The following is a 12,829-nucleotide window of genomic DNA, read 5'->3' on the forward strand; positions in this document are numbered from 1 at the left end:
GTCCATAACTCAACTCAACCCCTCTCCCCTCAGCAACCCTCAGTTTGTTTTGTAAGATTAAGAGTCTCTTACGGTTGAAGACAGGGTCTTTTTTTTTTTTTTTTTAAGATATTTATTTATTTATTTATTTATTTGTCAGAGAGAGAGAGAGAGAGAGAGAGGGAGGGAGAGAGAGTGAGCACAGGCAGACAGAATGGCAGGCAGAGGGAGAAGCAGGCCTCCCGCTGAGCAAGGAGCCCGATGCGGGACTCAATCCCAGGACGCTGGGATCATGACCTGAGCTGAAGGCAGCTGCTTAACCAACTGAGCCACCCAGGCGTCCCAAAGACAGGGTCTTAAAAACAAATGTTCGAACCATGTAGGAGCAATACTATGTAGTACTGTTCTGAATGACAACAAAAATTGGAAATAATCAAATGTTCAATTAGGATAAAAAAATTATAGAATTTTCATAATTTGGAATATAACCATAAACTAATATATTTTTAATTTAATTAATTCCTGCTTCCCTATTACATGCCAGGCACCATTGAAGGAATTGAGTATCTGTATGTACTAACAAGAAAGAATTTCCACCTGTTAGCACTGTTTACGTCCAAGGAAAGGAAAACAATGTGAGGGGAAAATGGTGATAAAAGGAGACATTTAACTGTATTTATTTTTTATAAAGATTGCAATTTTTAGAAAAGTAATACATTCAAGAATTATATAACTCATTTAAAATTAGTTCTGTACCTGAATGCTTCCTTCTGTATCAAGAACTTCAGCAACAGGAACTGACTGGATAAACTGCATGAAGCCTGCACAGAAATATATTCATTGAATTAAGCACAACTATTGATTAAGCAATAAAAATAATGGTTCTACTAAGAATAACCCTCATTTTCAAATGCATACACTACATACCTGAACAATTTAAAGAGGTCTCTAAACAATATACTTAGACTGGCATTTAAGTCACAGGAACTGTAAGAAAACTTTTCTTTCAATAAAGCTGATTTATCTGTATGTTTCTCCAGGACAGTTTCCATTACTGTATACAAGGAAGAGAAAATAATAGCTAAGCTTCCTAAATTGGGCACAAAAATTTCTTCTTTCTGTACTTTTGTAACATATACCAATTAAAAATATTCCTAATTTAAAATCACTTTAAGAAATCTTAAGTTATATAATATCAATTGCCTAAGCCTAAAACTGAATTATGTTTTTTGGCTTCTCTAATCTAATATTCCATTTTCTAACATTTCCTAGAAATGACAGAAGAAGAAAGTATAAAACCCTTCTAGTACCAAAAAGAAAGAGAAGAGGACATTACATGGGAGAACAAGAAGGAGAAAAGGTAAGTGTAGTAAGTCTAGAGACCACAACAGTAGTATAAAACAACAAATCTATGAAAATATCAAAGTTGAATGAAGGAAACTACTGTATACTCCTTTAGAATAAGAAAAGTCTCATTCATTGCTGAATTACAAACAGGGAATAGTCTGCATTAATTCATTTGAAAGATATTTATTGTCTTTCTCCCATGTAGTAAATACTTGGCCACGTAAAAAGCATAGCTTTGATCCTGCCTTTATAGACTGTATGAGCCTGCAAGTGTTACTGGGATAAATACTATGAAGAAGAGGGTTCTATGAAAGAGGAAAGTGTAGGGAGACATAAATCACCACAGAGATCAGAGGGCATCAGACATTTGGGCCATGTTTTGAAGGATAATGAAAGTTAATAGGTAAAGCTGTGGAGGAATGGATGCTAAAGATGATGACCAAATCATACATGAAAACTGAAAGGCTGAAAAGAGCATGGTGTGTTTGAGAAAATGGAAGGTGGCCCATGTGGCTAACGCCTGGGAAGCAAGGGGGAGACTGGCAAAAGAGAGGCTTGGGAAACAGGCACAAGAGCGTGTCACAGCAAGCCAGAACTTGTGAACCAAGCTAAGGCTTTTGTGTTTGTCCAAAGAGCAAAAGGAAGTGAATAAATCAATTTATGAAGGATCGTCAAAGAACATAAGTACTCTTTAAATAAGATCATTCTTTTTTTTAAATTTTTTTAAATTTATTTGAGAGAGAGAGAGAATGAGAGGGAGAGAGGTCAGCAGGAGAAGCAGACTCCCTACTGAGCAGGGAGCCCAATGTGGGATTCGATCCTGGGACTCCATGATCATGACCTGAGCCAAAGGCAGATGCTTAACCAACTGAGCCACCCAGACACCCAGCAAGATCATTCTGAGAGAAAAATGAGAAGAGGAATTATCCCACCAAAAAGATTTGAGGGTGGCCAGGGGAAGACCAGGAAAACTAAAACAGATACTTTTTGTTGTTCCCAGTTACCTAAGGTGGAAGCTCTGAGAGGAACAATACTAGGGAATTTACAACGGGTTTTAGATAAGCATTCCTAAGGAATCATCTATCAAAGTTCCAGAGGCTATTCCATCCTAGAAAGACTTAGATGCCATAAATCTATATTAAAAAAAAATTAGTTAGTAAGGCATCATCATTTGCTGAGTGGCTTTTTTAAGCAGAGCACAATACACGCCACTTTGCATCATAGTAACTCTCAAATGATGATTCAGGACAAAAATTACTACGTAAGAAACTACTGTGAATTGTAAGTGGCTTTGAAGGCAAATAAATACAGTACAAAGGTGTTAATTTTTCCTTACAGATACGCTGTTTCATGTTTTTAAGAGGAAGCAAGGGAGAAAAGAAGAGGCACAATCAGTCTTCAGTGCTACAAATTAATTCAATCTCTAATGTTCTTAACTTTCAATTAAAAGAGGAAAAGCAGCCTCATTGGATGTTGAAATAAAAGACCATAGTGTAACGTAAACTTACCATGTTTTGTACTGGTGGCTAATACCTTGTAGGGTGTTAACTTCAAATCCAGATTTTCTTTCCGTAGCAACTTTTGATCAAAAGATAAAATATGTTAACCAAATATAAAGACTGTTCTATAAAGTTTTGTAGGCAAGTATTGTAATAGCTTAACATAAGAGATTTAGGCAATAAATCTAAATTGAAATTTAACTAAATTCATCAGTTAATTTTACTTTGATCATTGAAATAAACTTATTAAGCACTTACTTGATGTATGCCAATTTTTTTTATCTTATTCTAAATCACTGTTGATAGATTTCAATGAACAGTAGGTTTCCTCCAACTCATTTAAGCAGTTCTCTCTAGTCACTAAGTATTTCAGAACTCACAAAAAGGAAAATGAGGGCAAGGATTTAAAGACGGGCAGGGATGCAATTTAAAGAATAAAAAGAAAAAAATAAAGAACAAAAAGATCTAGCAAGAGAAAAGGAATTACTAAACATGACATCAAAAGAACTTAGCTGAGAAGAAAGTTTTAATAAAAAGAAATGCATGCAGTTTCATTTAATACTCATCACAAGAGTCACTCTGCAGTGTACAAAAACAACTACACTTGGTCAAGGTCAAGTAGAAACTGCTGAGCTTCCTAGGATTGTAGCTGAATGTTAAAAATACTTCTGATGGGCGCCTGGGTGGCTCAGTGGGTTAAGCCGCTGCCTTCGGCTCAGGTCATGATCTCAGAGTCCTGGGATCGAGTCCCGCATCGGGCTCTCTGCTCGGCAGGGAGACTGCTTCTCTCTCTCTCTCTCTGCCTGCCTCCCTGCCTACTTGTGATCTCTCTCTGTCAAATAAATAAATAAAATCTTAAAAAAAAAAAAAAATACTTCTGAGTCCATACACAGTGTATACACTAAACCACAGTTTTCCAAAATTAAAAAATGTTCCCTGCCAACATAAGGTTATATAGTCACCTTGTCCATGAGTGAAATGATTTGAAGAATAAGTTGATCTTGCCGTAAATCATCCCCATGCTTAAATATAACTGGGTATTTGCCTCCATCTTCCGTCTTAAAGAATAACTGTGCAGGCATAAGAGCACTCTGGAAATAAAAATATTGTTTTCAAATTTGGATATAAATTATTGCACAAAGATTTACTATACACAGGAGGAAATGGTGACCTGTAAGGTAAAAAAGTAAGTTACCAGAACCTACAGAAACAAGATGGGCTGGCAGCAAGATGTAATCAGATACTTTGGAGAAAACAATCAGCGAGCTACCAGACAGAAGATGACACGGCTTAAAGAACAAGAGCTCTAAGGTCAGTGACAGAAATCCAAGTTCCACCAGATACTAGCTGGGTGACCTCTCACGTGTTCTTTAACCTGTCTCCTCACTTGTAAAATAAAGATAACTTTTCCTCTGCACAGTTCCTAAGACATGTGACAGAGCAAATACAGTAAAATGTTAAGAAAAGTCAAAACAGTAGGTATCTATCTAGTTGTTCACCATGTAATGCTTTACTCTTTGCTGTATGCTTGAAAACTTTCCTATAAAATGGTGGGGTAAAAGGTGTCAAAAAAATGCTTCAGTGAATTTATGTTCAGAACTTACAACCTCTTTTGGATTAAAACTCTGAATTTTAAATTATCTTCAATTTAGAGTATCCTTTTATCACCTCAAGCAAAAAATGTATTTTGTAAATTACCTCAAAAGCATTTGCGACCCCAAAATGATTAAGAATTACTATGACAGAGTTATGTAGTAAATGACCTGGAACCATTAATCCTAAACTCTAACCCAGAATTTTTAAGAATGCTTACATACTTTAAGGATTGTAAGAAAAACAAACAGAAAGACTGGCAATCAGGATCAAAAATATGTCTCATGATAGTTTACTGACCGTCCACTTTGTGCATTTAAGATGTAAATATAATACTACACATTTAAGAAGAAAATGGGTCCAGAATCCACCTAACAATAGTGGCAGATGTACACTCCTATACCACACTCTTACAACTCCTATTCTGTCTTAAATATTTTTTCCCATCTTGTTTCCAAAAAATGGTATAAAACTACCTTTTTTATATACTGCTCTTGATTAGTCCTCAGGGAATGAGAATATCAGAAGCTGGTCTTGTTTGAGACTTCCAGCCCAAAGGAATACCAGTTGTACACATGTATACCAGTTGTTACATGTCTGTGTGTAGCTTTTAAAATCTCAGCTTCTGGTAGGTTCTAAGCACAAGCGAAGAAATATTTGCTTTTTATCTCCTGCTCCAGTGCTTTTCAAATTGCAGGTTATAATCCATGAATGAGTTTTAAAACCAAGTAAACAAGTTGCAAGTTATATTTAAAATATAATACACCAGAATAATTCTTAAAAGAATAGAAACTATCAGTATATAACATGCAGAAAGGTTCAGTGCTATTTTAAAAACTTATGTTTCAGTTGTGTGAGCTGGGATGCCACAGGTTGCCTTTAAACACATCCTTGAAAAAAAATCCAAACTACTTCTTACTATAGTCACATCCCTTTTTATTAAAAAGTGTAAGTAGTTGTCCTATGAGCTCTTTCATTTCTGGTACAAAGTAGTATTACGGCGCAACATATGCCCTTCCACCACTAGAATCACAAAACGTAAAACACCATGTCTCAGAGACCTTTCTTTATTATGCCCAACAGAAAACGATGCTTCACAGATAATGATGCCCACCAAATACTTTGGCCCAACTGGAGAAAGTGGCTACCATCAGCTTTTTCTAAATATCCAAGCTGTGGCCAACCAAAAGAAGTCTGGCATGCTATCAAGAACTAAAGAGAATACTACTTGAAAGCACAAGAAAAAAATTTAAGTCACAGTAATAAATATCAGAGCAAGAAATGTTAAAAAGGCTAACCAAGACTATAACCATATGAACTTATGAACAGAATAGGTAATACAAGTTTTGCAATTAAAAAATTTTTTTCAAAAGCTTACATTGAAAAAGTAGGTGTGGGTCTAATAAAACATTCAAAGAATTAAAGATTAAAAACAACCCACAGATAAAAAAAATATTTGATACATTTCATATAAAAGTATCTACAGGGAAATCGAAACACGATTAGAAAAAGGTAATTTTTTATCTAGCACTTACTATATCAAACAAAATTACAGATATTATCTGCATTATAATCATTTTGGAAGGGAGTACCTCTGTTTTTGCTTTACAGAATTAGGTTCCAATCATATACATTAGAGATCCATCACAATTACCTTAAATAGTGTAGCTGTTTCTGGGATTATTCCTCTAATTTTCACCTGAGGTTCTAATGGCAATGGGATAAGTTCCACATCTGACAAGTTCATCTTTTCATTGTCTCCAAGCAATGCCTGTAGTCTCTCATTCTAAGAGAACAAATCAGAAAGAACTGATTACATTAAAATGAAAAAGGAGTTTATAAACACATGATAAAGACATAAAGACTACTCCTATTAACTTAAAATGTCTCCAAAGCACCATAAAAGTAACACAAAGCAGACAGTGCACCTCTAAGAGACAAGCACTCATACTTGGAATCTGCCTGACAAGAGAGAGCAGTGGCCCACTTCAAGAGGAGTGACTTGACTGTGAAGAACCAGATTTACACAAGGTTAGGCAATACATTTCTCTTGCTACAACTGAGAATAAGGAATACACTCATGCCAGATTTTAAAACTCCATTTCTGTTTTCAAAGGATGTGTGAAGCCACAAAGAGAAACTCATTTCATTTGAAGCTTAATTTTATATGATGAAATATTAAGCAAGAATTTCAATATGTTGCTCCAGGGCATATTTCAGGTTTAAAAAGTAAACAATTCACTTGGAGGAACTTGAACCCTACATTTTACTGTTCATTGGATCTGTCTGATCAACTTTTCCTAAGAATATCATCATTTATTTTCTTCAGCTCACATGCATACTGCCACTGAGTCAAGAATTCAGAAACTGAAAATTTCAAGTCACATGGCTTTGTCATGTAGCAGCATCTATACTGCATAGATCAAGTCCTTCCAGTCAATTTCAAAAGAACAATCCACTTGAAAGCTTCCAGAGTCTTGCATTCTTTTAACAGATGTGTTTGTTCTTTAAAGAGGAAAACCTGACCTGCCAATCCTAGCAACATAAAGCACTTCAACTATAAAGCTACTGTGAGGATGCGGTGTCACAGGAGCAAACTCTGCAATCAGTAAGGTGGAAGTTCAGAAATATGTTCCCCGGGACCACTAAGACAGAAAGATTCTTCACCTCCAGTAATATTCCAATTCTTCCTCTGAACTGCAGAAAGTCCAAGTTAAGGTCAACTGAAAACCGGTACAAACTTCTACAAAGCCCTTATAAAAATCAGTAAATCTACTCCCTAACCCAATATATGATCAGATATACAAATATGAAGTAACGTCAATTAACCTGAATTTCAAGTTATCCTATCATGACCAATTTCTAATTGATGTACTAATAAACAATAAAATAACCAGAAAACAGATCAAAGAAGGGTGAGAAATCCAGCCACTTCTCACCACGTCCACTGCTCTAAGCCCTGGGCTCCAAGCTGCCCTCACTTCTCAGCTTGACCACTGCAGTAGCCTCCTGACAGCTCTTCTTCAACTTGGCCTCTTACAGTCTCTTATTAAAAACAACTAGGACGCCTGGGTGGCTCAGTTGGTTGAGTGGCTGCCTTCGGCTCGGGTCATGGTCCCAGGGTCCTGGGATCGAGTCCCGCATCGGGCTCCTTGCTCGGCGGGGAGCCTGCTTCCCCCTCTGCCTCTGCCTGCCTCTCTGTCTGCCTGTGCTCGCTCTCTCTCCCTCTCTCTCTCTGATAAATAAATAAAATCTTTAAAAAAAAAAAAAAAAACAACTAGAGTCGGTTTTTTTGCTGCTAAAACCAAAGTCTGGTCATGTCACTCTCTTCTTCCAAACCCCCCAAAGCTTCTATGTGAACTCAGTGTTTAAGTTAAAGTCCTCGTGATGGCTTACAAGGATATATACTCCAATTCCCTCTTATCTCTGTCCTCAGTCCTCTTCTCCTACTGCTCACCCTGCCCATCCTCCCTCCACTCCACATACACTGGGCTTCCTCCTCGTTCACAAATATGTCATGCACACAACACACATATGCTCTCACATCAGGCTTCTGTCCTTGCTATTCCTCTGGCTGGAATAGTCTTCTCTAGATATGCCCATGGCTTGCTCCCTCCCCTACTTCAGGTCTTTGTCCAAATGTCAACTTCCCAGTGAGGCCTTCCTGACCACGCTACTGAGAGGTAAAACACTACCTTACTACCCAAACCCAGCACTTCCTGCTTCCTATTTCTGCTTTATTTTTCTCCAGAGTATACAACAGTATCTACTCTATATTTCACTCACTTATTCCATTTAATGTCTCCTCAAAAGCTCTGTTAAGAACAGAATTTTTTAAAAGACTTAATTTATTTATTTGACAGAGAGATCACAAGTAGGCAGGGAGGCAGGCAGAGAGAGAGGGGGAAAGAGGCTCCCCGCCGGGCAGAGAGCCCAACGCGGAACTTGATCCCAAGACCCTGAGATCATGACCGGAGCCGAAGGCAGAGGCTTAACCCACTGAGACACCCAGGCACCTCAAGAACAGAATTTTTATATTCACTGCTGTATCCCCAGAACCTGGGACCAGAACCTGAAGAAGACCAGAACCTCTCCCAGAACCTGAAGAAGTATTTGGATGCAGAAGGCATGCAATACATTTTTACAAACAAATAAATGATTATCACCTAAAGAATCAAAAAGTGAAAAGAGACTATTTAACAACATCTAAAATGAAAGCTTTAACTATAATTTTTTAAAAGATTTTATTTGTTTATTTGAGAGAGAGAGAGAGAGCTCATGTCCATGAGCGGGGGGAAGGGGCAGAGGGAGAGGGACAAGTAGACTTAATCCCAAGACCCTGAGATCATAATCTGAGCCAAAGGCAGACACTTAACTTACTGAGCCACCTAGGTACCATAATTAAATTTTTAGAAAGTACTGATGGAAATGCATTTCTATTGAACTCCAATATCTAGACTCAGAAACCTCTTTCAACAGAATTCTTCCTAAACTAGAGATCAACAAAGGAAAACAATATTGCAAAAACTTTATCATTTGTTTTACCCATGTTACTAATAACTCACAGATAACGTTCCTATATATCTAATGCTGCTGCATTCAGCATGACGTATTTCTCCCAAACTCATTACGGAAATGGGGGGATGGAAAAGTGCTACATGTAATTTCAAATTCTTAGCAGTAGTGAATTCATCATTACTAGTAATAACACAAATAATAGTAGTAGACAGCCATCTTGGCATTTCTCCATGGTGCCAGGGCTTGTTTCTAGTAAATCTACATTAACAAAATTGTCCTTTAACACATCATTAAAAAAAAAAAAAAAAAAAAAAAGTCTGAAAAGATCTTTAGCCCAAAGATTGAGACTATATTTAGGACTGTCTGGTTTAAAACAGGATGTGTGGCAGAAACAAAATTTATTTTGGGAACTTTAAGTGATATCTTAAATGGGTATACAGCTAAAACTGAGGTGCAGTCAGATTCATGTGAGTGACAAATAGAAGAGCATGCCACACCAACATAAACTGGTTTAAACACGTGCCCACACTGACAGTCGGGGGGACCGCACTGCTGCTGGTGGGTGTGTGGGATCACACTGCTTCCTCACACAGGCACCTAATGGGGAGAGGGGCTCCAGAATGAATAGCAGTAGGCATTTAGTTATTTAACCATGGTTTCTGATTTTTTTCACAGCAATGACAAGAAAAGTCATCTCAATAAAAATGTGTTTCTCTTCAGCCTATTTTCTCCTTCTTAACTTTGTGAACATTATTTTTTGCACATACATCTAGTAGTATTTCTCTTTAGACCTGATCCCCTGCCTTTGAGCTCCTGACTCCATTTTTCACTTTTTTTTCTCTCCACTTTCCTCTCACAAGTCCGGAGAACAGTAAAATGTGTCGTGCTCTTTCACAAAGGTCACCAAGAAAGATCTGCCTATGGCGGGATTAGTTAAAGAGAAGGTATCAAGTGAATTCTTTATACCATTTGGGCTAATGATGAGGGAGAATGACATATGAAGAACAGATACTCGGCAAGCAGAAGCCTTATCTGAGAGAAAGATCCATGTCCTCGCCATTAGAACAGAAGCAAAACCAGTGCTGTTACTAACAATTTATTGTGCCACCCTGGGCAAGTCACATTGGACCTTTATTCTCTCAGAGTAGTTCCAGTCTCCATGATCTGCAGAGGTTCTTTCCACATCAAACACATTATATACTAAGACGCTAAAATTTTAAAATGAGACCCAATAAAGCAATATAGATTAATAATACGGACTTAGAATGCCTGGGACCAAATCTCAACTGTAATCCTTTCTAGCTGAGTACACTGAACAAATTACTTAAACCCTCGAACCCTCATACACTGTTGGTGAGAATGCAAAATGGTGCAGCCACTCTGGACAACGGTATGGAGGTTCCTCAAAACCTTAAAAGTAGAACTACCCCATGACCCAACAACTGCCCTACTAGGTATTTATCTAAAGGATACAAATATAGTGATTCAGAGGTGCACAAGCATCCCAACGTTTATAGCAGCAATGTCCACAATAGCCAAAATATGTAAAGAGCCCAGATGTCCATCAACAGATGAATGGATAAAGAAGATATGGTATATGTGTGTATAAACACACACACACACATACACATTAAGTCATCAAAAAGAATGAAATCTTGCCATCTGCAACGTGGATGAAACTAGAGGTTATTGGGCTTAGCAAAATAAGTCATTCAGAGAAAGACAAATACTGTATGATTTCACTCACATGTGAAATTTAAGAATCAAAACAGACGAACACAGGGAAGGGATGGAAAAATAAGATGGAAATAGAGAGCGAGGCAAACCATAAGAGACACTGAACTCTAGGAAACAAACTGAGGGTTGCTGGAGAGAAGGTGGGTCAGGGGATAGAGTAACTGGGTGATTGGCATTAAGGAGGGCACCTGATGTAATAAGCATTGGGTGTTACATGCAGCTGATGAATTACTAAATTCTACCTCTGAAACTAATAATACAGTATATGTTCACTAAACTGAATTTAAATAAAGAATTTTCAAAACATTACTTAACCTCTTTCTCACTTTTTTTTATAATTGAGATAACAGCATCTAACTTACAGAGTTGTTGTGAGGATTAAATCAATATACATATATGTACATACACAAATTCATAAAACAGGATCCTGTATGTAATCAGTGCTTGTAAATCTCCCTATTGCTATAATTACATAAGAATTTCATAAAATATATCAACCCAGAGAGACAGTACCAAAATTCAGTATTTTACGATACTGAAACATCATTAGTAATAAACAAAAAGCAAAGCCCATAGGCTTACCTTTTTCTTACGATTTCCGCTTTCACGCTGCACTGCCTTCATTAGATGCACCAACCGATCTACAAACGTCTGCTGTGCAGCCAGCAAAGAACGCATAACTCTGACAGACTTATCACCCTGAAGGGATTCAAAGGAAAGGAAAATTAGTTCTGTGTAGCATAATGATCAGGGTTTCTTTAATAGCATGGGTGATCTTTATTTATTCTTCTAATAGCTACAAACTTCAATACAAAGTGAAATTGAAAAAGATTAATTATCTTGATTCAGAGATAATGAGAAAGCTGCTGGCTTATTTAAACACTGCCAACTCTTCCACAGTTGAAAACTATCTGAGCCTTAAGCAAATACTGATCTATCAAAAACAGCACTTTTTTTCACATACAACCATGTGAGAAGAGAATTCGTTCACCCAAAATGCATTCACTCATTCACTCAATAAATATCTGGAAGCCTATGATGTCCTCAGAAATGCACTAGGCCTACGGCAGAAACAATATCATCTCCAAGGAACTAAAAAATCTACTGGAAAAAAAAAGAAAAGCATTCTCAAATAGTACCATAATGCATGCTTGCTTAGTAAAATATAAGTCATAAAAACTAAATGCCATAAAGTCTTATGCAGTGAATTCCCAGTTCATAAAATATTATAAAATACATTTTTTCACTTAATCTTCCCAATTACACTGATAAGGGTGGCTAGGCAACTGTTATTATCCTCATTTCAAAGGTGAGGAAATTTAAGCTCAGAGAAAATAAAATTTCTTCACAGTATAACAAAAACTGTAAATGCAGAATTGGAAGTTAGAAGAGAAAACCAACTACTTTATCTGCCAATAGGTGAATGCTGAGAAACTCTGAGCTCTGAGAACTATAGAAAAGTTTAGACTCCAAGATTTCAATAAGATGAGATTTAAAGTAGTAAAAACATGAAACATGTTTATCTGCAGTTGCGGATAAAGATGCTATGAGGTTAATTATTTTTGCAGCATATCACAGATCAGTGCTGTGAGGGTCCTCACTACCCATGCACCCTCTGCTGGCTGAACTGTGCCACAGCACTTTAAGAATCACAACACCAAAGAGGAAAAAATGGTTTTACATAGATTCTAAAAACTGTTTAAGAAGCAAAATATGTTACGTAGTAAGTACCTGCAATATGAGCATTGTCAGATTTCTGAAAATGTACCTAGTCTTGATAAACCAAATGAGAGGGAAGAAATAAAAGAGCAAAACTTTGGAATTTGTTCCATATACAGGTTTATTTCATTAAATAAGAGGTCAACAAACTTCCTATAAAGGGCGAAGGAATAAATACTTTAGGTCTTGTTGGCCATGCAGTTTCCATTTCAATTATTCAACCACTACTGCAGTACATAAGTGGCCATAAATATATGAAAACAAATGAATATAAAATTTTATGTAGTAATACTGATATTTGACTTTCATATAACTTTAATATGTCACAAGATATTCTTCTTCTTCTTTTTTTTTTTAACCATTTAAAACATAAAAACCACTCTTAGTTCATGGGACATAACAAAACATGCAACAGACCAGATCTGGCCCATGCCTGG

General features: G+C 36.8%; 1 protein-coding gene across 1 annotated transcript in view; it reads right to left on the minus strand.

The window, feature by feature from the left end:
- The window catches only part of PIK3C3 (phosphatidylinositol 3-kinase catalytic subunit type 3), a 143,412-nt gene that overhangs the window by 50,832 nt on the left and 79,751 nt on the right, over positions 1-12,829 (minus strand). The window contains exons 15-19 of the mRNA XM_044243073.1: positions 11,256-11,372; positions 6,073-6,204; positions 3,788-3,916; positions 2,835-2,904; positions 736-800 (exon numbers count right to left, since the gene is read on the minus strand). Of these exons, the coding sequence (XP_044099008.1) occupies positions 736-800; positions 2,835-2,904; positions 3,788-3,916; positions 6,073-6,204; positions 11,256-11,372 (513 nt within the window). The remainder of the gene's footprint in view (positions 1-735; positions 801-2,834; positions 2,905-3,787; positions 3,917-6,072; positions 6,205-11,255; positions 11,373-12,829) is intronic.

This window comes from Neovison vison, chromosome 3 (genome assembly GCF_020171115.1).
Source record: "Neovison vison isolate M4711 chromosome 3, ASM_NN_V1, whole genome shotgun sequence".
Taxonomy (NCBI): Eukaryota; Metazoa; Chordata; class Mammalia; order Carnivora; family Mustelidae; genus Neogale; species Neogale vison.